The 26,626-nt window shown below is 41.5% G+C and overlaps 1 protein-coding gene across 20 annotated transcripts in view; it reads right to left on the reverse strand.

The window, feature by feature from the left end:
* Positions 1-336: 336 nt before the first annotated feature.
* Spetex2l3 (Spetex-2 protein like 3) overlaps positions 337-26,626 on the reverse strand; it is an 84,754-nt gene continuing 58,464 nt past the window's right edge. For 7 of the 20 annotated variants that reach the window (XM_039100709.2, XM_063271828.1, XM_039100704.2 and 4 more), the window contains 5 exons: positions 20,393-20,495; positions 19,646-19,782; positions 18,135-18,266; positions 17,301-17,484; positions 14,570-15,685 (listed from right to left, as the gene is read on the reverse strand). In XM_039100709.2, coding sequence (XP_038956637.1) covers positions 15,605-15,685; positions 17,301-17,484; positions 18,135-18,266; positions 19,646-19,755 — 507 coding nt within the window. In that variant the 5' untranslated portion in view covers positions 19,756-19,782; positions 20,393-20,495 and the 3' untranslated portion in view covers positions 14,570-15,604. Of the gene's footprint in view, positions 5,825-7,506; positions 11,610-14,569; positions 15,686-17,300; positions 17,485-18,134; positions 18,334-19,645; positions 19,783-20,392; positions 20,496-25,008; positions 25,213-26,626 lie in introns of those variants that run through there. The other 13 variants (XM_063271827.1, XM_063271831.1, XM_039100703.2 and 10 more) reach the window with 8 other exon arrangements.

Raw genomic sequence — 26,626 nt, forward strand, 5'->3', positions numbered from 1 at the left:
CTCAATTATTGTGGTTTTAAATATTACACACATTGAGATTCACAGTTCAGATGCGAGGCTTTTTATATTTCCAATGTGACTGTACACCTGAGGTCATGTCTAGATATAGAGAAGTAACATGGCAGAAATAGCTAGAACATGTTAAGGTCACCACACCGACCAAATGAAAGCTACAAGCTATACAGACTCTGATGGATGAGGAGAAGGCTTAGTACTCTCTAGGAGTCCCCTTCCCTAGACTTGGGATAATACTACCAGTAAGCCAATACTATATTCCTCTTTCATTTCTCATGGAGCCAGTGGTAGACCCACATATATGTTTCTTTGCCTGCAGTGTTTTTGTTTTTGTTTTTTTTTTTTCCAAGCGCTGCCCTGTTTGAGGACTTGGAAATGGTAAGCACCATCAGAGGAAGGTCAGCATATGAATTTTGTGTAACTCTGCTCTGACAGCATATAGCACAATCCTATCAAGTACTGGAAGCCTTTCGAGAAAGATTAATAAACCTCTAGGATCAAAAGGAAGCAACCCGAGGGCGACATGGCTATAAATCAAGTCTGAAACCATAGCCCAGTATGGAAGTTCAGCCTTGGATCTTATGTCAAACAGCATTAGGATCCAAAAGAAAAACAAAACTGAAATGGCAAGGTGGCGGGTAATGACCTCATGGCAAGGATATCTAAGTCATGTAGAAAATCCCAGTGCAAAAACATCTAGGAAAGACACATATCCACAAAGCTTTCACCAAGAATCCCTATTCTGTGTTCTACAACATTATATATACATACACAGAGGGAATCCTCATTTATGGTCAGTTATGGGGATTGATTCTCTGGGAACTTAACTTTGAGATAGAAATAGATGTATTTGACAAGTGCTCTTGGGGTCCATGGCTGTGACAAAGAGGAGAGAAGAGGATTGGGCAGAGAGCACTCTGCCTCTATTGCAGTCACAAGAGTATGCAGGCAGCCCTGTGTGGGGCTCAGGAGAGTGGCCTGACCCTGAAGTCTTAGCCTGAACTGGAACAAGCAGGAGGCCCAGCCTTAAATTCCCCATTGGCTAAGGACTAGGATCCTGGTCAGAGGACATAAGCTCAGGAGAGTTGAAGGCCCTTGGATCGCATTCCCAACAGCTGAGAAAACATTTGCCTCAGTCCTGATAACAGAGTGAGTTATACATGATAGTTTGTATTCCACTTCAGTTTTCACAGGCTATGTATGTAGAAGAAACACATGCTGCTCTTAATATAAACCTACAGAGAAAGGTCACTAGGTTATGGAGTTCTTCCCTATAATAAAAAGCATGGTGGAGTTATAAAACCAAGCATGGCCTTGCATGCAACTCAGGAAAAGCCACTTATGACCACATAGAAAAAGCCATGTCCTTAGAAGCTAGGAGCTCGGGCTTGATCAAGAATGTTTTCCACATTAGAATGAAGAATTTTGATCTGGCATCAACATAGGTACAACCTGCCCCAACATACACATCCACATTCAAACAGACACATAACCCATCCTACATGCATACACACACAAATAAATAAGTCTAAAAACAAGGAGGAGTGTGATTGAGGACACCTGACTGACCTCTGACCTTTACACACATATGTACATCCACATATGAAGAAGAATGCACGCATACATCATACCACACAAATTCATTAAAATAATCTTACAGCTTTTGTTCCCTTGCAGCGGGTTACAGGGTGAGTTCACCAAAAAGATTAAGCTCATTCTCTTCATTGCAATGTGCAAACCTGGGTATGTTGGTTGGCAAAACAAGGTTCTCTTGTAAACTTTCAGAGGGAAAGCAGGACTCATAGATGATCTATACTCACCAGTCTAATGTTGGAACCATAGTTGATCTCACTACTAATCAGCAAACTGAAGAATTTAAATATCCTGATCAAAGCAGGCAAGATGGCTCAGTGTCTAGGGGCTTTCAGCCAAGTCTGGTATCCTGACATCAATCCCTGGACCCACACACAGGAAAGAGTGAACCAACCAACTCTTCTAACCTGCACATTCAGATGACATGTAACACATGTGTACATATGATGTGCACATATATATGTATATATGGGCATACATACATATACAGATAACATGTTACACACACACACATATACATACTCACATTCAGAGCATATATAACACATATGTACACGTTCAGCTCTATAAAATTTTTGAGGACCAAAACAATTGGATTTAATTCAAGAAAATGAAAAAGAATAAAATAAAATTTAGAGAATTCTAAATCACACAGGAATGTACAAAATACAAAACAAAGTTCACCCTTTGTGGCCAATGGAATATTTTCATTGACCCTTTTGGTCATGACAAAAAATTGAAACCCCCAGAAAAGTGATAATATGAATAACTACCTAGTGTGTTTTCATGCATATTCTGACCTGGAGTGAGGCAAGCCAACCTCGTTTCCTGCCAGCAGAGGATGTTGTCGACCTGTTCTAAGGTTACTGTAACCCTAGGTCCCCACTGTTATTTTCACCCAGGTAAAAGTGAGATTGACAACGGTTCGCTGAATCAGAACAGTTCATCGAATCTAGGTGCTTAACTGAGAAAGTACTGGCAACGAGATTGTTCATGTTCCCTTCAAAAGAGGGTGCTTACGAGTTGAAGGCAAAGTAATAATTCACCTCCTTATTAAAAAACAACTAGCCCATCACCCCTTGTCAGTAAAGCATTTATAAAGAACAAAACATAGCCTCTCGTTCCACTCTTCTGACTCAGGTGCTGCAGAGATCACCTCTAAACACCGTTGCCTTGAAAAACACAAAAAGCAGGGTGTTGTGGCATAGCTCCACTCCTGTTTTGTTGGGTTATAAACCACACTTATCTGCATTTTCAATAGTTTCATTTTGGGAGATGTCTCTGCAAACATAAAAGATATGCTATAAATAGACTCACCCTGTGGGTTCCTCTGAATTAAACAGTCTCTCTACAGCTACACATAGAGAAAAAGTTTCAGTACCTTACAGTTTTCTACCAGGAAAATACTTGGTGTTATTGGAGTAAAATAGACCTGTAATCACCTCTATTGAAGAGTCTGCCACTGTAGCTTTATGAGTAAATGTTCATAACACTGTTTCACTTTTGAATATGAAAAGAGAAACAATGTATAAATGCCCATGATTAGAACACCAGTGCCTGACATTAGTAGAAGTCTGTGTCTGTCACTCCAGCTCAAGGCTACCTACCTCCTTCTGGGAAACATTTCTAAACAGTTTTCTACTATGACTCTCCCTGTTTGAAGTTCAATGACAACTTCCTGTTGCTCCCTGCATCTAGGCTCTCAATTATACCTGTCTTCTCTGTGAAGTTGGAACCAATCAGAGCTGAGAATCTTAGCATGCTCTTCATCAATAAAATGAACATCAATCAAACTTCCCTCAAAAGATTACTGAAAGGCTTGGTGGGCTAACTGATCCAAAGTATTTATCACAGGGCTGGCCTCTTAGGCTGTCTAAACTGGAGAGTTATCACTAAAGTATTAAAACTGTGTTATAAAACCTAAGTTGTGGTGTCTGTGTGTGTGTGTGTGTGTGTGTGTGTGTGTGTGTTGTGACATAGATCATACATATATGCATACATGAACATGTTAAGGATGAGGTGACACAGTGCCTATAACTGGTTCTTGCTTCCTTGTACTGGGTTTAGACCAGGCATCCAGACAAGTGCTCTACCACGATTACACTCCCAGCATCTGACTTCTAAATGGTTCATAGAAAAATATATATTAAAAAAAATCACAAAATTAGTAACTGGTAAATGAGATGAAACTGAAATAGTATTTGATTCTAATTTCTCACTTATTTGAATGTTTAAAAACAAAACCGTAGGGAAGAGGTAAACAAGCTTATATTGTTTCCTGCTTAAGTGCTAAACAGAACTTCTTTGTGCACACCCAGATTTTCATCTTTCTTCTGAGGATTCAAACACAGACACACCCAACCTGAGTGAGAAAAGGACAGCTTGTCACCAAGGTAGCACTCTCACAGGTAGCTTGCAAGGTTTCCCATTTTACTCAGGACTTCCTGCTCTTCAAACTTAAACTCCACCCCCACCCTCTTCAAACCTGCCTCTCCCCTGAACCCCTGCCTCTGGCTCTGGCTTGCCTGGATGCTCTTTTGTGATTATGCTGATGAGAAATATTTGAATGCAGCACTGGAATGCATAGTTTTCGTAAAATACAAGTTGCAGTCTGCCCTGAAGCACATGAAGAAAACACAAGTCAAATTTCTCTTCACCTCAGGATCTACTTTCTCAAGACAGCCCCATTTGATCATTTGATGTCTTTTAAAAATGGTTTTCCATCCACATTCAAGAAGCTTTATTTCTTTTTTGTGCATTTTAAAAGCACATTTTTTTAATCTTTTAAAGATTTATTTTAAGGGCATGTGCTTGCTTGGTGCATGTGTAAGTGTGTATGCACTCACATGTCCACACGTGCACTCATTGGTCCCTAAGAAGGTAAATCAAGGGTGGTAGATTCCGTGGAACTGGAGTTACAGCCAGTTGTGAGCCACCAAGGTGGGTGCTGGGAATTGAAATCAGGTCCCCTTCCATAACAATACGTGCTCTTCATGACTGAGCCATCTCTCCTTCCAACCCCATATTCTCTGTTTTTGCTACATTGGATGGGACTTCTACAACAATGAAAAAAATTGATTGAGAAAAATCCTTAAATTACTCCTGGTTCCCCGTTAAACTTTGTTACCATTTATTTACTGATTGGTTGATTGATTGATTGATTGATTGTGCAGATACACATCACAGGTGATGGGAAGTCAGAGGGTCAATCTTGGCAGCATATGCTGCCAACAACCACCCCATTTTCTTTTCCCCTTAGAAATCACATTCTCAGAATTAAGTCCTGTGTCTTTGGACAGTCCTTGCCAAGATGAGCTCTCATCCGTTGCATTTTATCCTCAGTTAGATTTTTTTAATTCCTTAAAGTAAGGACTTTCCCTTCTGCTATATTTTTTGATGACTTAGTCACTGCATTTTTACTGTTTGTGCTTATTGGATGAAAGGGTTAATTAAAAATTACCTTTTCCAGGAAATGGATTCAATTTTTCTGCAGATCAGTCTGGGTGTGCTAGAAGTCCTTGTGATTGTTCTGGCATCATTGCTGTTGGAGGCCAATGCCACAAATAGAATGTTCTTACTCACACAGCTTTGCGAATGGTAGGCTTGCTGTGGCTGATGATTCGACGAGTGCTTTACTATAGATTTCCCAATCGAAGATGCACCTGAGAAGCAGGCACCATCCCTGTAGGCTTAAATGACTTCTCACCACCTAGGAACAGGTCCCATCTTAAATTCCTACCTGAGCCAAGTGCATATTCATTTATACAGTTGAAGGCCAGAGTTCACATAAGCCATGTCTTTAGGAAAGACCTACTGAGGCCATGCTAGGCCATAATGAATTTTCCTCAGGGACCCATAAAGTATTGATTGCCGAATATGTTCATGCAACATTTAATGGTTACTCTGTACCAATTCCTATGGTATTGGTGACAATAAAATCATGAAGGCTACAACCCTTCCTGGCAAAGACTTTATATTCATGGCTTACGTTTGTGAATTATTTTAAAATTTAATTTCAATAACCTCTATTTTTATTGCATATCATTTTACAATGTGCTTACATTGTCAATGTCCTTATATCCTGACAAATCCAACCAGGCCTGAAGATGTAAGTTAAAGGCACATCTAATCCAGATACTGATCAGCGTAGCCTGTCTTTCCTTCTTCAGGGGTTCTTCTTTTTCTTATCCATTAATCCCTGTTTCAACCCCTAACACTAGAAAGGAGAGAAACACGGAGAGAGGAGAGAGAGAAATTAGGAAAATCTCTGCATCTAAATTGTTTCTTTTTGTTTCTTCTTGACCATGCTACTAACAAACTTCAACCAATCTCATTAAATGACCAACAGCCACCCTCCCCGCCTAAAGGAGCTCTAGCATTTCTATACCCTCTGAAAACTTCCTAGAATTCCAAACATTACACAATTGTAGAAACTATCTACAGCAGGCAAAACCTTGCCTCTGCTAGAGCATGAGGCAAATCATAGTCAGCTGCTGTGGACAGTCCAAAGAGGTTCCACATCCCCACAACTGGAATTAAAATACAAACATAGTCTTATAATATTCCTGTTTTTAAAAAAGAAAACAAAACTGTCACTACAGATCACCATAGCTTATACAACAGTCTACTGTAGAATATCAGTTGCTTATCCTGGTGGTGCCACAGGTGACTGTGAGCTGCCCCTGCCAACTGCCCAGCACTGGGAGAGAAGAGAGAAGAGCTCTGGGAGAGAAGAGTTCATGTTATGAATCAGAGAAAGTATCATCAGGAATCAAAGTTCAAAGCACAAGATGTATGGAGATCATTTCATTTCTGCTTTGTCTTGCTGAAATGATATACCGTGAACTATCTGAGGTTGTTGTTAAGTGTTCACAACTGAAAGGCATGAAGCAACAGTAAATTTTACCTTTGCTAAAATGCATTGAACCAGTCATAATGGAAGTGACTCTTTCTAAAGAGCTTCCACAGTATGTCTGTTCTGTTTCCTTTATTCCTACAAAAAATGAATGCTGTGACTTTAGTAAATAGAGTGTGCTCAGGGTAAGATAAGTAACCCGTAACCCTTGGCTCACTGTGATTCACACAATCCAATGAATTAGGCAACGCCAGCCATGAAAACTGAATGCATAGCCCCCAGGTTACTGTGAATGGAACCAAGTAATATAACCTGAGTAAACTGATGGTTGCAAATTTCATAAGGACCTGAAGGCCCACTCCCAATTCTTTATAACAGTCTTGTGAAATGCTCTCTCGCTGAAGATTGAACATGACATGGTAATATCTAAACATCAAAAGGTCGGGATCCACTGGGCTGAAGAAAATGCAACCTGGTTTGTTTATCCAATGCTTCAGGAACAAAACTCTACAAGATTCCCAAGGTGGGTTTGGTGTCCATTAACTGGCTGCTCTTAGCCACCTTGTTCTCCAAAGCCCATGTGGTTTAGGATGCGGTAGGGTAAAACATGAGCTGCATGTTACTTAAACATTATCTCAGAGGTTGTGGAGTTGACAACTGGGAATCTGTAGGGCAACCCATCAGGCTGATTTCTTCTCCAGGAAGGCGTGGTTTGGCTCTTAGTGTTAGCTGAGGACCAGCCAGATTTTCAAGATTATTTTTCTACTCTTAAAGTGACATGATGTTTACATCTAGGAAAGACCCTCACAGCAAGACTTAGATGAATATCTGGGTATTATAGCCTACCCAAGTCAACAGATAAAATATACTGGATACAGCTACTTCAGGAACTGTGAGCTAAAACAAACCCTTCCTCCTCTAAGCTGCTTTCGCCAGTCTATTTTATAATAGAACAGGTATAAAACTAAAGCAATGAGTTTTAACCAGCTTACATTGTCGCGCGCCCAATGTCCCGCCAGCAAGAACGACGCGTGGCAACAGGATTCTTCTGCGAGCAAGCCTTTACTGTGTTACAGCTCTTCTTAGTGTTACAGCTCTCTTAGTGTTACAGCTCTCTTGAACAGGGACTCCGAGCAGCAAAATCGCTCGGCTTATATAGACAACAGTATGCTAATTATCTCTCAGGGATTGGTGGGGCTTGGATCACCCCACTACTTGTCCTCCAGGGATTGGCGGAGAATGAATCACCTCATTAGCATATCAACTAACACCTGGTGCATAAACCGCACATGTGCAGTACCGCTGTTCACCACTAGAGAGAGCCCTAGCAAGGGGACAAGCCTGCACATGCGCAGTAAGTCGTTTATATCCAGACAAGGCTGGATGTCGGCGCCATCTTTGTTTCGCCGCGCCGCTCTCTACATTACATCTTATTTAATTTAATCAGGTTAAAATCTTACATATGATGTCAAAGGACATCATAAAGAAAGTAAAAAGATAATTGAAGGATAATATGCCTAAATTAAACATCTGGTAAGAAAATTGCATTCAGAATGTGTAAAGAATACATACCCCTTGATTTGACAAGATAATCCCGTTTTAAAATAGAAACTACCGGGTTGGGGATTTAGCTCAGTGGTAGAGCGTTTGCCTAGCAAGCGCAAGGCCCTGGGTTCGGTCCCCAGCTCCGAAAAAAAAAAATAGAAACTACCATATGAAAATATGATCAACATTATTATTCATCAAGGAGAGGTAAATCAAAATCACAGTGAGATACGATCTCATCCCTGCCAAGGTGGCTGAGATAGAAACACAGACAATAACCGGTATTGGCAAGCATGTGGAGAAATAAAGTTCCATGAATTACTCAGAGATCCGTAAAGCGGAACAGTGTCTTTGGAAAATGGTTCTTCGAATTTCCAAAACATTGAAATACAAGTTCACCCTGCAAATCACTTCCCCAAATAAACCCCCCCACACACACACACAACTTATAAAAGTTTTTACTTACCATACTTCATAATAGCTAACCAGTGGAAACAGCCCAAAGGTTCGAAAGGTGAATGATAAAATGTGGTATACATGCAGTGTGGTAATAAGGAATGAAGTATAAACTATAGCATGGATGGACATTAACATGTCTGTGCTAAGATGCCGTCAGAGCAGTCACATGATATATGATTGCATTTACATGAGAAATCCATGATGAAAACATCTTTAAAGACCAGAAGTGGGTTGGTATATCAGGGTCTGTAGGGATGTGGACTGATACTGCTAAGAGGTATGGGCTTTCTTTGGGAAAGATGAAAGGCTTTGAAATCAGTATTGAGCACATGGCTATGAAAGAACTAATACCCACTGAATGGCTTATAGGAACAAATTTTGTAGACATGAATTATGACTCAAACTTGTTTGGGAAAAAATGAAGTCTGCATCCTGCTGCAGTTTTATTTTTGTGATGGTTTTCAAAAATGTCAGAAATTCACCAAATTTGAGATTTAAGGTTATTTATCTTTTCTTGAGACACATCTGCTCCTAACAGTTCCCCTTTGGTTGATTGAACGAAGACTTTGAACATCTCTACCTCCAAGCAAGGCAATACTTTGTGGCTAGGCAGACACTGGACAAAACTGCCTGTTTCATCTCCAGACTGATACTGTCCAGAAAAGGACAAATTATGCAGAGGAGTTGACTGATAAGCCCTGCTGACAAGATGGGGTGATCAGCCCTTTCAAATCTGCGTTTCATCAGTCGGTCAGTTGATTTGGGGCCAGATGGCTGAAGACTTGAGCTCACATGTTGCGAACAGGGGCCTGTGCTAGTGGAGATTTGTCTCTACAACCTCTCAGTTGTGGAAGCCGTGTGAGGCTTCCTATGTGTATAGCTATTTGGTCGTTCTGAGATTTCTGACAGGGTTGAAGACTGACTATAGACTCATAGCCTGTCAGGCTGTTTAACTCTGAATATGCATACTTTATTGGATGGTTATCAGATAGTATACAAGCTATCCAAGATATAATATAGATTGTAAGCCTTTCTGAAGCTGGAATGGAAAACCAAAAGTTCTGTTAAACTGATAGAGTGTATATGTATATGTGTGTGTGTGTGTGTGTGTGTGTGTGTGTGTGTGTGTGTGTGTATTGCAAACAAAAGTAGATAAGATTTATGAGGCTAAGGAGTGCATGAGGACAGGAGCCTGCTATAGCGATCTACTGGGAGGCACACACAAATCATGTAAATTACAGAGGCGAATGCTAGCAATAAATCTTTGAGCTGAGAACTGGACCCAATATGGAGGAATTAGAGAAAGGGTTAAAAGAGCTGAAGGGACTTGCAACCCCATAAGAACAACAATGCCAACCAACCAGAGCTCCCAGGGACTAAACCACTACCCAAGGACTATACATGTACCGACCCATGATCCAAATGCTTATGTAGTAAAGCATGGTCTTATTGGGCACAAATAGAAGGAGAAATGATTGGTCTTGTTTAGGTTGGACCTTCAGTGTAGGGGAATGTCAGAGGTAGGGAAAGGGGGTCAATGGGAAGGGAACACGTTATAGAAGAAGGGGAGTGCCTGGTATAAGGGGACTTATTTCTGGGAAAAAAGGAAAGTGAATGAAATTGAATAACATTTGAAATGGAAATGAAAAAATATCCAAGAACAAAACAAAACAAAACAACAAAATAAAACAAAAAACAAAAAACAAAATCGCATTTACAGCTTAAAAAAAAAAGCCACAATCAGGAAACACAGAATACTATGCCTTTGGATTTCTTGAAATAATTTCGGGATCCAGTTCAGATCTGGGTCCAGGCTGGACCAAATAGGTTCCTGCCTATGTATCTGGGGGCACTGTCCAGTTTCCTCTTGGGCCAGGGATGTGGGCAGAGGTGGGCAGAAGTGGCGTTCTGTCCTGTGGTAAGGATCGTCCAAATTTCTGGGTGTTCTGCTCTCTCCAAAACAAAATTTGGGTGCTGGCTTCCTGATTGCTTTTAATCTCCCTTATCCCATGTTTTTATTACAGAAATATTACAGAAAACCTGATGTATATCCCATTAATTTATTCAACACTGTCATCCACAAAAGAGCATAATTAAGTGGTACCTAAATATTTGACAACAAGGATACACCATGGGTAATTTTTGCATGATGAACATGGTATTCACAGAGTTGGAAACACAGTCTACAGAGAAAGAATAATCGGCTTTGTATTTCAGTCTGACTGAGAAGTAATTGTGATGCCCAGTTCCCATGAGAATGCAGAGATCCATCCCTCCCTGACAGCTGTGGGACTTCAGATGGTGACACCACACCTCAATAAAGGAGGTTCTTAAGAGTGAAGAGTTTGAGGTCACTGTTTTATTTAAGAGAATACATCCAATTTACTCAATTGTAACCAGATGCACATAGGTAATGCATACAGTCTATATCCTTATCAAAATAGTGAATCAACTGAAAGAATAAAACAAAAGCAAATAAATAACAAACTTTCAAATGAATACAAGAAAAACCAAAGAACCAAAATAATCAAAACTCAAACTAAAATCTAAACAGAGGAATTGTGCTAAACATTCTTTTGCTGCTCATTTTGCAGAACAGACTTATAGCCTGTGGTTGACATTGGAACATACTAGACAAGCAGTTAATGATGGTAATAATCTTTTAAAGCAGAATGTAAGGAGGTCTCTTCTGTTGGAGTGGGGCATGAAAGACAAGGCCATCCAATACCGAGTATAAAATACATTACAGTCTTGGTCTCAACGTCTTTCCAAGGTTGTGGACTGATCTCCTTGAAACTCTTCTGGATGAGCTATCAGGACAAGTAAAAAATTGGATGGGTAGACTCTTCCTAGATGCCCACCATCTCTTAATTGATGTGCATCAGCTCTTCTCAGAGTCCCTCCAAATGTGCACTATTTCTGGGGAGAGGTGAGATGAAAGGACAGTCTATTCAATCCAAAGAAATCAAACTAAAGGAGGAAAATGCAGGCCACTATTGCGATGGATAGTAGGGATGAGATGCAATAGTGGTGTATTTGCTGTGCACACTTAGTACTACTCCTACTCCTGTAGCACTTCTCTCCAAGGGAGAACTTGTCCTGGTCTGTACCATGTTTGACTTTCGGCTGGAGAATTTCAGACCTAGCAGAGCAAGGGAAAAAGGGGTTACTGAGAGATTGTCTATTCAGCTCTCCCTAAAACAGCAGCTCTATTCACTTGGACAATCCAGCTTGACCTGTAAGCTGAGGTCATTCCCTGCATCCCCAAGTGTCATAGAGTACCTGGGCTTGGATTTATATCTCAGCTTTTAAAAACTGCTAGAAACTGGACTGTGAACTACACACTGTACTAGTATTAAAAGAAAAATTAGCATATTTTACAAAGGTCCAGATATATTATGTTGAATAATAACATTGTAACTATGTCTGAACCTGAGTTCAAGAGAGATATGACCAACCTAGAATACAGTTTGGATGCATTAGAGAGAACCTGACCAGAATTGAAGTGAAGGTTACGATTATTTTGGCAGTGAAGGAACCTGCGTAGGTTCCATTTGTAACCGCTCTATCTGCAAATACACAGAAAAACCATCTCACATCAAATCCATGGGCACTGCATAGATCCTGTTATCACTGAGAATGTTCTCCATGCATATCTTCCAAGCATACACATGGAACATTAAAGGTGATTGTGATGTAGAAACATAACAGCACACCTGTAAGACTATCGTTATTGTAATGCAATTTGTGAGAGGACAGAAGAGAAAATATCCCCAGATCTTATCAGAGAGTTCACAGGAAGAAAGAAGTACAAAATACGAAGAAATCCTGAGGATCATACATATCGTTCCATGAACAAAATTCACATAAACTGTTCCAGAATAATACTCTGAGTAGTTCTTTAGCTGCCTGAGGCTGAAAACCATGTCAGTGGTCAGCCACCCAAAAAGGATAGTTGTATAGGGACAGGAAATCCAATTGGCTTCTTTCTGCCAGCCTGTGTTCCTACCTGATCTCAAAGATATCTGAATGCTTCTGCATTGTTTCTCCCAAGTCGCTTTCCTGGGTGATCAGTTCTTTCTGCTTCAGAGTGTCCTGCATTCTTTCCTCTAATCCTTCCTTATTCTGGTCATTAGATGAGTGTACTGTCAATGGAACCATGCATGCATGTGTGCACACACAAACACATGCACAGACACACTAATACCAACTCTCAAACACACAAGACAGTTGTGTTCACACAATATAAGCATAGTACAATGCAGTCAAGTGTTTACTTTCCCAGTTAATCTTTAATGTAATGATTCCCCAGGATACTCTGAAAGCATAAAAACAAATGTTGAGTGGGATATGTACATAGTGGCCATAGCCTATACACAGCTCAGTCAGTGATGTATTGTCATCTCATAAAATGACATAGAATTCAGGTTCTTGCCTATTGCCCAGTCTGGCTTATCAAGTTCCCAAGGCTGTGTAGAGCAGGTTGTTTCCCAGCAAAGAATCATATATTGGTGGTGGACTAGACTTATGTTCTTGTTCAATGTTTCAGACTTTCCCCAAAGTGTGCAGCTTCTTCTAATAGGAGCTCTCATTACCACAGCCTGGCTGACTTCATGCCCAAAGCTATGCCCCCAGAATCATAGGAAATCTCCATATCCAGAATCCAAATGAACAATTTTTCTCCCTATAATGTGATTGTGTCACAGATATTTGGGTTAAGTAAGTAAATGCTTACATGGATTTTCTTATACTGAATCATAATCCATTGAAGGGCTCCAACCTATGTTGCATTTTCCCTCCTTGGCTGATGGACATCTGGAGAGTTTCTCCTTCAGGGCTACACTGGGGATCACTACAACCCTGATGTGCCCTAGTTGCAATGGCAACACCTCCTCCTTGTCGTGGAATCTCTGTGTCAACTAAAACTTCTGTTCCACTTTATGAACATGGCTTCTCATAGGCCTACCTGTTCTTACACTCCCAGACCCATCTGAAGGTCCTCATTTCTCCTAACCCCATTGAGGCTGAACTTTCCTCAGAAAAAATGATTTTGATTAACAGCACTTGCAGAATGCTACACAGATAACATAGGGGAGTGCTTTAGATTATTTGTGCACCTAAAGGGGCTCCTGAAACTGCCCTGTTCTTGTACCACAGCATAGCTATGGAACTTTTGCTGGATGATGATACAACTCCAAGCAACTCAAATTCTCAATGAATAAAGTCCAAGCCAAACTCCCAGCTGAAGTTGTAACTGTGCCAGGATAGCTGGAAAGAAATGGTAACAGGCAATGTGGAAACCAACCTTGGAGAAGACACAGTGAGTGACATAAACTTCCAGTCACCTTTCACAATTAGTGAAGAAAAGAGAAGGAACATAAACTCATGGACTTTATAGAGAAGCCTTGCCCTTACCTCCCTGTATTCCATTCCTTTGATGTGCTCCGAAGGATTTCAATACTGATCAGTAGTTTTGCCCCTAATCACTTGAAAATCTAAATTTACAGGTGTTTTTGTGCCATTTCGGGGGGGGGGGGGTTTGCTTTCTAAAGGACTTTATTGTCCTACTTCTATACCATAATAAAAAGGGACCTGCAAGTTCCAGGACTGTACCATTTGTTAACACTGTGAAACACAACTCACTTGAACATATATTCCACCCTCCCCCAGACTTCACAAGATAAACATGTTACAATTTTTTGAAAACTGAATAAATTACTAACTTAAGGGTCCTTTTGCTGTACAGAGCTAGATGGAGATGTCAAATGATTAGGTAGCTGCATTTCATGTTTCATGGATGTAAAGTGAACACTTAGAGTACTTTTCTCATTAAACGTGGAAATAGAGGGAAACACAGGTTCACTACTGCACAAACACACAACCATGAACAGACAAACACACACACATTCACACACTTACACACACGCACACAAACACACAAACACAAACACACACACATCCACACACACTGACAAATGAAAACTTTGCTTTTATGCAGCATATTTCTGTTGAGTGAGGAATTAGTGGTGAAAGACCCCCAAAGAGGACCTTTCCCTCAGGAGGAGTCCCAAGCGCCCAATGACCGAGCCGAGTCCACTCGGATGCAATCAGCAAGAGGGTTTATTGGAAAACACAGGTACCTGTGGGCACACAGTCTCTTTGGAGGACTTGCGCGCCCAGCAGCTCCAGCATGGGGCTTTTATAGGGATTGGGGAAACAGAAGCGGGCGTACAGAAGCAGATGCATAGTTACAGGGATTGGTGGATTCAAACGAGGCACATAGACATGTTCAATATGATTGGCTATTTCACATGATGAGGTAATAAGGTATAGCTACACACATTGGCAGGTTTGGGGCGTCCTGGATGTCGGGGGCTGGGGGCTTATCTCTTCCTGCCAGGTGGCCTGTGAGTCAGATCCAGTACTCCTGGTCTGTTCTGCATTCCTTTCCTTATCTTTATGGCTTGCCAGTCCTGCCTAGACAGTGTTTCCTGTGCTCCTTTATCTTTATGGCCTGCTAGTCCTGGCTGTAGGGCTTAGCCCTGGGTCTGTGACCTTTTGGGGTTTATTCTTTTAATTTTGTATCTGTGGCCTTTTGGGGTTTATTCTTTTAATTTTGTATCTCCAAACCTAGAATTCGTATAATTCTCCTTTCAGTGGGAGCTACGCTGTGTACAAGTCTTTTAGACTCAAGCAGGTTGTGCTGCCCTGGCCTGTACTCATTTCCACTTCAGGAAACCTTTCTATGCAGATACTTGGCTGGTCCTACAAGTAAGTTACATGTTCTGCGCAGATAGCCTAAACAACACAACATCAACTTCCCAAGAGAGAGATTTCTAGGAAAAGACTCCATCAAGCTCTATGTTGACTCTTTGTAGGCCCCTCACTAACACTACCCTGTTTCCTTCATAGAAGACTTTGAAAACATCCGAAGAAGACAGTGACTTATAGTCACTTTCCAGGAACTTTTCATCACATTAGAGTTCAGGTGATATTAAAACAACCTCAATGGCAGTCAGAAAATGGCTACAGAAATAACCTACACTGACTTTTCTGAAATGCAGCACTGTGTAAAATATTGTGAGGGAATCTATCCTGAAAGAATGCCATGCCCATGACATAGTCAGCAAAGCAATGTCAGCCGAGGGATGCACTACAGGATTCCATGCATGATTGTGAGCACCAGCACCGACACAGTACCGAGATTCGGGCGAAAGCCTACGGGATGAAAGAAACACACATACACACACACAGGTTATCGTGTCAAGCCAGGAGAGGAAGAGAGAGGAAGAGAGATCAAGATAGAGAGAGACAGAGACAGAGACAGAGACAGAGACAGAGGAAGAGTGGAAGAGCGAGAGTGAGGAAGAAGAGTGAGAATCTCCTGTAGCTTTATTCACCACTTATATACCCAAGTCTCCAGGTAGAAAATAACTGGGAAGCACAGTGGGAAACCCTGGCTCGTGACTACCTGGCTCATGACTTCGGTAACAAAAGACCGACTAGGAGACCTGAATTAATTAGGGAGAAATCCAAGAAGATCAGCCTAAATCTCAAGGATAAAGGCTGAGGAAGCAAAAGGCAGAAGTAAATTGACCACCACCCAGGTGTGGTCCAGGTGTGTCGGTTCCACATGCATCAGCCGGGCTCAGCAGAGGTCATGCAGTGGAGACACCGGGTTTACTACTTGGTCTTTTCTTCCTGTGTCGTAAATACATGGGAGAGGCCTCTGTCCAACAATCCCATGACTTTTACTGTGGCCATGCAGTTACAAAGCAGCCAGGCCCAAATCCAATATGGCTCACTACACATGATCATGGTGAAGCCAATGAGACACACCAGAATCTTCCAGGGGGATACCTCTATTCAGGTAAAGTGAAGGAATCTAATCCATATTTTTAAAATAGCTGGATGGTTTAAGGGTGTGTTGAGACAAATAAGAGAAGGGGCTCCTCCTGGAACAGGACAAGTGATGCAAAGATTGCTTTCCGGCACAAAACAGAAAGCTTCATGTTTGTGGAGAGATCTAGCTCAAATGACTAAGGTAGAGAATGACTGGACAAAATCACATGTCATTAACTGGCCTCCCCAAATGCCCCTGAAGATGCAGGTCCTCACAGCAATGCACCTTTCTTAGTGAGAATTGGGGGTATATATGAATAACTTTCTTCTTGAAGTCACAACTTTAATGCCAACCCTCAGCCTTTGAGAAACCTTTTCCACATCCCTGCTCTTCTAACCAGCTTCAGGTTGTAAGGCCCAGATATGAACTCTCCAGGAACCCTCAAATGAGATAGAAATGACAGGCTGCTACTCAGACTCTGTCAGTTATCCAAGATCTATGAAGCATGAAGGCACCATCTTCATATACAGGGAAAAAGGGGGAGGAAGAACAAAAGCCACCAAAAATCACAATAAACACCATCTCTTTGGCATTTCCACCATTCTCTCCTCCTTACAAACTACTTAATTCCTGGATTTTCACACGATCTCTGTTAAGAAAATGAGCTCTGGGCTTTTTCTTCATCCCTCAAAGCCAAGTGCAAGTCTAAAGAGAAGCTCCCACATAGCACCCTCCACACATAATGACATGTAGTGTTGTGATGTGTGATCAACCTATCTTCCTATTAAACTGCAGATTCTCGAAGAGCAGGAGCACTTGCTTTACAAACATGCAGTTTCTTGAAAAAGGGCTATCTCCACAGAAAGCCTTGTAAATTTTCATATAAATGAACACTTGGATGCGACCTAGGTCAGTCAATAGACAGTTACAATGGTTTGTCAATGTTTATGGTGAACATGAGGAAAACCTGACCCTGAGGCCGAACCCTACCTGCTGCTGCTTGGCACTGGGGACACAGATGTTCATTCTGGACTCTTCACAGAACCCCTTTGCCTCCAAATAGGATGCTGGCAGTTCAGACTGCTCCACCAGCAGTTCTCTGTTCTCATTCAGCAAAATCTGTATATGGTTCTTCAATTGAGTTTGTTCACACAGGAGCTGGGAGTGCCTGATGCTGAACCACAAACAAAAAATGGTAAATCCCAGCCAGCTTCTATTTGCCTATCACTCTTGCCAGTACAATCATTACTTCAAGGGTCCTCATCCCCAGATATCCCCAGAATAACAGTATACAAGTTAGCACCAATTACAAAATCCACATTCCACATGAATCAAAGTACTTCTGAAAATCCTGACACTAAGAGAGTTTATATGAATCAAGGAAGAAGAAATGGTCCATATGGGTGCTTATATGTCCATGGTATGCTAAAACCATCTTCACATAGTGGGGAAATCACCTCTGAGGGGTAATTGAAGACCCAATAGCTATACAATCTTTCCATGTGTTTCTCATGGATCACAGATCTTTAAATCTCCTGTCAGAGACCTAGAGGTTCACAGTTGATTGATATTCCCATCATGGGGCGAACCTCTTCTATGTAGAGGATCATTGATGTGGAAAACAACAATTGGAGGGTCTTAAACACTCTTCACAGGTAGGACAACTGAGTCCAAGAGCTACAAATCTAAGACCCTTGCCAGGAGGCAGGCTTCTGGTTAAGAGTCAGACACTACAGAACCAGAGCCCTGACTTTTGTTCAAAGTCATACAGGACAGAAGCATTCCCTGCCTAGTGCTGGGTTCTCATCTCTGTCAGTGACTCACCGGTAGGAACTGTTCACTTGTATGAGCTCCTTGTACCTCTCCATGGCATCACTTATTGAGTTGGTCATCATTTGCATAGCCGTCATTCTCATCGCATGTTCAGATTGAAGTATTGGCAATTCAACATCCAGCCTGTGTTAGGGCATGGCCCAAGGAACAAATAACCATTTGAACCCATGATTTCAGAATTAGGTGAAATCTAAAAAAAAATCCAATAAAAAATTCAAATTTAAGAAATGAGAGGGGAGGGAAGAATGCGGCAAACACAAAGACTGGAGTAAAACCACAACAGTGAGACTCCAACAACAATTCTTTCAAGGAAATATTTCTGCGCAAATCAGCAAACATTTATTTTGAAATAAGGACTCCTAAAAAGGCTATGGAGATGTGGTTCTGCAAAGACCCTCTGTACTGGAATGGGTGGAACCTGTGAAATGCCTGTTTGGGAACAACAAATGTTCAGAATTTGTTACCACAATCACCATTTCTAGGTCCGTTGATAGCTTAAAAAAAAAAAAAAAAAGAACAATAGAGTCAAAAAAATAATGAAGTTCAAATCAGTCAAAAAAGATTACGTGAAATCAGACTATTGACTGGATTACTTAAACCCAGTTTATACCACATACTTGCTCCTTTGAACCGGGTCCTATTTGTGCTGATTAAACTTACTATCCTGAGCACAGGACAACAGAGCCAGGTTACCAGGTCCATGGAGCTGACTGTCAAGAGTTGGCCAGGTAAGCCTGAAGGCATTGACTAATTCTGTAAGAAGTTTCCTCCAGTCTGTCCCACAGCCTTGAGTCCAACAGATAGTTATGATGACATTTCTTTTGTTTTGAAAACAGGGATTCTCAAACCTTGTTTCCTATTCTTACCTGAATTCCCAGAGGGCATAACTACTTTGACAGGGAAGAGGATTTGTAACCCCTCCTTCCCTCAGGAGAGTCCTATCTACCAGCAATGTAAATAGAAGGTGCAAAGAGTTCTGTTGGTCCATGTGGTCTTCCACGCTATCATGACCTGCAAACTGTCCATCAGACAGATCCTTAGATCCCATCAAACTCCCCACACTCCCTGACCGTAAGCATAAAACCCACAAATACTTTCACATACATATACATCATCCCATATACAAACACAATTAGGATGCCAATTACATCAATGGAGGTGCCATAGAATCTGTGTATAATGAACAAAATCAGAGTAAAAGAGTGATGGCATGCAAGAATCTCATTCCCTCACTTAGATGCATCAAGTGTGACCAGGTCCTTCGGTCTGTTGACAGAATCTACCTTAATACAAGCAGCTCAGGGACAAGTGCAAAGGAGATTGACCCAAAACACAGCACCTAGGTTATCTCACAAGCCAATGCCTGCCAAAGCTCCTTAAGATCCAGGATGAGAGGTGAAACTCTCTCGTGATATGAAGTAATGTTGGGTTAGCAGAGAGAGAGAGAGGGAGAGAGAGAGAGAGCACAAGACAGCGAACAGGTTACTGGGCATAATGACTACCTGTAGTCCCAATCATCATAGATATAAAGGTCCAGGATTTGATAAAGTTCATGCCTCTCGAATTTACATTTCTGGATTTCAAATTTGAGTTCCTCCAGTTCTGATGACATTTTGGGATGATGCCTTCCTACCAAAACCTGTAGATAGATAAACCCAAGTGAATTTGCATACTTGATGGCCCATAGGAGGAAACAACAAATGTAAATCCCAAAAGCCAGTTGAGGAAGAGGAAATGGTAGAGACTGGGTGAATCCCTCCAGCTAGGCAAGTCCCAGGCAGTGGGTGCTCAATGTGTGGAAGTCAGCTCCACAAAGGCATAAAGCAAAGAAAGAAATGAGCATGGTTTCCTATAACCCAATTCCACTTTGGGGTTGTTGTCTGGAACACAGTGTGACTGTTGATCTTACTTGGAACTGGAAGAGATTGCAATATGACACTAACCTCAAAAGAGACATTTGTGCTTTGGGTCCCTTAATTCACAAACTCAGTTCCACAGAAGGCTAAGGATTTTGCCAGGGGCTGATCATATTTAGCAGGAGAAAAAAAGGCTACTCCTCAATTTCTTAGGTACCAAACATACACATGCACGCACACAGGCACACAGGCACACATGCACGCATGCACGCACAAACCCAAATCCCATGGTTGCTATTCGTTTCATCAGATAATCTATCCCCAAGTAGCCTGATGTTCCCAAGAACATTCCATGCTGCAACATCTCAACAGGTGTTTTCTTTAATCTTTTACCTTCTACTCCAAAGTTCTGCTCAGTTTGAGAAAGTTCTGTGGATCGCTGCTCAGAAACTTTCTTCTTCAATGTTTGAATCACCATTAAAACAGCAAGAAGCAGCTGGTGGAATTAAATTCAGTAATGTCATTTACTTAAACCAATTTATCCTAAACATTAGTTCAACATGGAGCCATAAAACTATTTCGGTATTCATTTCTTCTGTTGTGCTAAATACTTTGAATATAAGACATATTTTATTCTTCCAGCATAGCTCACTCTGAACTAGCCACATTGTAAATACTGGGTAGCCACAGGGCTGGTGGCCATGGAGTTGCTAGTGAAGCCCCAGCGTTTATGGTTCAGTAATGTGGTTCATTATACTACTACAAGTGTGAGATCTCCTTGAATAGTTTGTTTTAATTTTTAAAGATTTCGTGTATAATTTTTGTAAAATAATTTTGCTTCAATTCCTACTGTATTATTTCCTTCTCTAGAAAATTAGATATTACTGTATTACTTATTTGGAAAAGGAATGATGTTAGCCCCATGGCTCTGATTATTGCTAGTATATTATCTTGAACTCAAGAAGAACTGAGCCAGGGCCTGGAAATTTCTGTTTAAACTTGAGGAGAGAAGATGAGTTAGAAACCTGTAAGTTATGTGTCTTAGTGATCTTCATTTCCAGAGATGAGTCTCTCTCCAATTTTCCTTTGAAAACTCTGAGTTCTAAAACTCCTGTTAGGATGAGTTTTCCTTTGGGGGGGTGTTGCGCTGAATTTTATTATTGTTAATTTTTATATGTGTGTGGGGGTGTAGTGAGCACACACACACACATGCACACATTTGTGTGTACATGCATGTGCCAGAGCACACAATGTAGATGTTAGAAGAATGTTGAAGAAGTCATTCTCACCTTCTGCCATACAGAATCTGGGAATGGAACTCAGGCTGTCAGGCCTGATGACAAGTGCCTTTACTTCCTGAGCCATCTCACTAGCCCCACCAGTGTGATATGCTAAGAAAACATAGCCTTTTGTGTTGTTGCCTGTCAAGTAATCTGCCAAGTATTTGGAGCCACTGTTTCCAGGGCAGAGAATAGATCTTCTCTGTCCCACACCCTGCCCCCATGGCTGGCCATCTAAACTCCCTGTGCTAGTTTTGCCAACTTGATACAAACTAGAGTCATCTGGAAGCAGGAACATCAGTTGAGGAAATGTTTCCATCTTACTGGCCTGTAGGAATGTCTCGGTAGATTGTCTTGATTGCTGACTGGTGTGGGAGGCCCCCTGTCCGCTCTGGGCAGTGAAGTGCCTGGGCATGTGGTTCTGGGAGGTATAAGGAAGGCAGCTGAATGTGATCCTGGAGAGAAGCCAGCAAGCAGCACTCCTCCACACTCCCCAACTCTGCTCCTGCCTGAGTGCCTGCTTGGCTTCCCTCAATGATCAGACCTGTAAGTCAAGTAAATCCCTCCTCCCAGAGTTTACATGGTGTTTAACATAGCACTACAAAGCAAACTAGGCCCGCCATCATGACTGAACAGCAACTAGCAGAAGATGTTCGCTGGTTGAGCTGCTCAGTGGACGCTAAGACACCCACGGCATGTGTACTAATAAAGGGTTGCCTGAGTTTTAGAGATCCAAAGTCAAGAACTTGTTGGCCATGGCTGTCTGTGAAAATGATTCTGAGAGATTCCCTCTTTGCCATTCATGTTGGAATCTCACTGTTTACCTCAAAGCAGGAATAAAGTCTAGAGCTCACCGCCTGTGAGTGAGTGGTAGGGTCCTTCAGAGTCCAGAGTAATTATCTGAACACGAGAAGGGGAGGGGAGAGGAAATGTCTCGCTTTTATCCAGTGCTCAGTGAAGTCAGCCCTGGACAAATGTATATATAAAAAGCACTAAGTGAGATCAGCAGGTTGGGTGTGTGTGTGTCTGGGTGTGTGCTCACGTGCATGTGTGTGTGCCCGTGAGTGTGTGTACATATATACTTGTACAGGAGGTTATGAGTTTGAGAGGAGTGTTAATGGAGACATGGGAGGGGTTGGAGGAAGAGAGGGAGTAGAAGAAATGATGCAAATACAATATGAAATTTTCAAAAATTAAAAATGTATTTGAAATTAAAATTTTAAATGGCAGAGAAATACATATTTAAAAATATTTAAATTAGACAAGAATATTATGTGGCTAGCAAAATTCCTGAATTTTCCAGCTACCCCAGCATTTATAGAAAGAATCATTTCTCAATCAAAATAGTGTGGTCTAGAGAGAAGAGACATAAAATATCAACAACTTCAAATTTGTAGCCATATATACCCTTGTGAAAAATTTTACACTTTTTATGTAATGAAAATAATATAAACTCATTAAATACACTGAGAAAAGCAGAGATAGTTTTAGAGACATGTTTAGCAAGGAAACTGGTTAAAGTGAATGAATATGTATCAAGAATAGTTATTCTACTGGGATGACACCATAATATCTAGGCAATATGAAAACTTTTACACTTTACATAAATGTATATAGTGATGTTATTTTTAATTTTGGGAAGTTATTTTTGAGGTTTTATTTTTTTCTTATTTCATTTTAATGTAGCTATTTTGTGTGGGCGAGGGGAGCACATAGGCACAAGGAGGACAGAAGATAACTTGTTAGAATCAGCTCTGGTCTCCTACCATGTGGACCTTAGGGAATTAAACTCAAGTTGTCATATGCCTGTGGCCAACCCTGGCCTTCACCTACTAAATCATTTTAGCAGTCTTGTTTTTGAGATAAGTTTTAAGTGAGAGGATTTCGAAGGTTCTTAAATATAATGAAAACCAAACAAACACTTAAAATAATTGATGCAATTACTTAATTTGAATTCACTTGCACCTCTTTTCATACTTAAAGCCATAAATTATGGAGTCTCTCTGAGTTTATCTCCAACCTGGAAGCAGGGCCCCAACGCCCGTAACACAGTGAAGGACAGAGGTTGCCCGTTCTGCCTCTGTGAGAAGCAAGAGAGGGCTGTACTCCCTTACTGTCTTCTTTGGCATCTCCTAGAAGTGACTTATGAGGCTTTCTAAATTGAAATGCACCATGTGCCACCATGATGCCTGAAGTACCTAACCCTACAGGGTAACCCTGTGATGGATGAAGAAACAGGCTCAGCTGAAGCAAAGTTTCTGGAAACCGTCGGTTCTAAAGCAGGAGAACTTTTATTGTTAACCAGCATTATGTTTCCCTTTGCTGTCCTGCTCTGACCATCAGATTTCTACAAGCACTTAGGGTCACTCAAGTATTTTATCAGTCGCTCTCTTGTTCTGAGTCGGTGCCTTTGTTGATGGGGCTGGAGAAGATGCTTCAGTGCCCAGATTCCAAGTGGAAAGACCCGAGCCGGTGTAGCATAGGGAACTCTGGAAACAACTTTGAGCTCTGTGGTTGGGTGAGCCATTGGCTAAGCCTTGCTGTTTGGTTGAAGGTGAATAGAATTCTGGGAAGAGCAGTATTGGAATATTTCTGATGTTGGACTGATAGACCAGGTTTTCAAAAAAAAAAAAAAAAACCTTTACAAATGGAGCAGGGTTTGCGGGGCACTGCCTCAGGAGTTGAGAGTTCTTGCAGATTTTACAGAGGACATGAGTTCAGTTCCTAGCATACAAATCAGGTGGCTCAAAACCATTCCATTTCCAGAAGACCCAGTACCATCTTCTGTCCTGTATGGGCACCTGCATATATGTCATATATGCTCAAGCAGGAGCACTTGAACCAGTGCATATGTATGTACTGGTGCACATTTTGAGAATACACATGCACACACACACACACACACACACACACACACACAAACACATGTAAACACACATGCCCAAACATATACACACACATACACAAACACATGTACACAAACATGCCCAAACATATACATATACATACACAAACACATGTACACACACATGCCCAAACATATACACACACATACACAAACACATGTACACACACATGCCCAAACATATACACACACATACACAAACACATGTACACACACATGCCCAAACATATACACACATATACAAACATGTACACACACACACACACACACACAGTGTTTAAAAAGAATATAGCATGTGTTTGTGTATTTTATATAATTATTTTAAGTACCAAATTAAAGTGTTTAAAAATATATCAGCACTTCTCACAATAGACACTCTTTTAAGTAGATGTTATGGTGTTTCCTGCCCACTTCACTCACTCCTGGGGAGAGCCACTCTCAAATTTCCTTCCCGGGAGTGGTTTCGTTATAAAAGTCCCTAGCAACAGAGCCTATGTTTTTCTCACACAGGATTTTAGGAGTTAGCAAAGGTCTTCTGGTTTTATGGAACAAAATAACCTCAGATTGCTTAAAATTTTATTTGTTTTTTGTTTGCTTTTTTACTTAATGAGTGCTCTGCTGCATGTACACCGGCATGCCAGAAGAGGGCCCCAGATCCCCTCATAGACAGATGGTCCTGAGCCACCAAGTGCTTGCTGAGAGTTGAACTCAGGACCTCGGGAAGAGCAGCCAGTGCTCTTAACCATCTCTCCGGCTCTCCGAGAATATTATTATCCTAAAAAAAATGAACTTGGTAGAAATTGAAGCTTTGCCCATTTAATTACCTATTTAATAATATTTGAAATTTTAAACTTTTTATGACCGCCCGGGAGGGCCTGAGCATTTTTGTTCAATCCTTTGTAGGAAGCAAGGAGGAAATTATAGTTGTTTTCTTGGCTATTTTCAGTTCAAGGAGTTTATGCCTCCAGCAGAGCACAGGGAAATCACTTTGCTTGGACCAAACCAGCTACCAGGTTCCTCTCTTCTTCCTGCAGAGGAGAAAGTTCAACCTCAGAATGTACTATTTTGCTGCTGAATTTATGTGGTTTGAAGGCTTGGGTCCCAGACAGCTGATTAAAAGTAGGGTATTAGCTCTTAGAAGTTTATCTCCATGTAAAACACCTGCAATCTTTTGTTTCTGTTACACCCACTGCTCGGTCTGTGAGGTCATTTTCAGAGGATTTGCTGACATAGGAGGGTCCACCTGAGTGTGAGCAGCACCATCCCATAGGCTGGTGTCTCATCAAAGTAAGGGGGAGCAAGGACAGCATGCCTAAATCCCTTTTTATTCTGTTCCTGTGTGCTGACATGGGCTGAGCTGTTGAATAAATGCCTGCAGCTAGATCCTTCCCAGTTGAGAGCCACCTGACATTAGTGCTAATAATCAAAGATGGGTCACCTGGAAGAGTCACAAATGCTCTGAACTGCTGAGCCATCTCCCCATCACCCAAGACTCCAGCTTTTATACTAAGGCAAATGACATTACAAGGAACACTCTCTGACTGACATCTTACAGGAGCTAATTTGACTGTTGTAATCGACTACTATGGAGCAACGCAAGGAGCAGGGAGATACTCAGGAAGCCATCACAGCTGAGGTCAGCTAATGAGGACCTGGTGGGGCTGAGCAAGAGCAGAGAGGGTGAAAAGTGGACGGAGGCTCAGCACACTTGGATCACAAACACTGTGGACCATGGTGCATTGCCTGGGACATGAGAGAAAGAAGGAGGGGGAGTCAGGTAAGACACTGACCTAGTAAACAGGAGGCTGGACTTGTCATAGACTCAGAAGTAGAAGACAGAGTCGATCAAGTTTCAGGAATGTCCCTGGCTAGTTTGGGACAAGCTAAGTTTTGAGAGATCTACCAGGCACTGGAATTCCCAGGGGAAATGAGCAACTGGCTATGAGTCAGGGGACACTGCCTTTGGATTACACAGGGCAGCATGCCAGCATGTAGCTAAAGCCATGAAAATGCATGGGAATGGGAGAAGAGAAGAGATGAAGAACAAGAGTCTGTGTGGCTCTTCAATCCAGGGGAGAACAGTGGGGAAACTGAGGATTCCTCAGCAAAGCAGGGTTCCTGAAGACCAAATGAAGAGCAGATACAAGACAATGGAGCGGCCAGTATCAAAACAGAAAACAGGACTAAGAGCCACTGGATTTCCGGATGTAGCAGTCACTGCTAATTTGAACAATAGCAGTTTGTTACACAGTGAGTCAACTGAGAATTGCAAAAGGGGATAGGACACAGAAAGGGATCTTCCAGGGAGTTCTGCTCTAGAAGATAGGAGAAAAAAGGTTATTAACTGTGGCAGTGGGGTTGACAGAGGTGTTTGTTTGTATAAGAAGGTAGGTAGCAAATAGTGTTTAAAATGGGAATTGTGACGACTGCTCTTGCTTATGG

Source organism: Rattus norvegicus, chromosome 12 (assembly GCF_036323735.1).
Source record: "Rattus norvegicus strain BN/NHsdMcwi chromosome 12, GRCr8, whole genome shotgun sequence".
In the NCBI taxonomy this organism is placed as follows: Eukaryota; Metazoa; Chordata; class Mammalia; order Rodentia; family Muridae; genus Rattus; species Rattus norvegicus.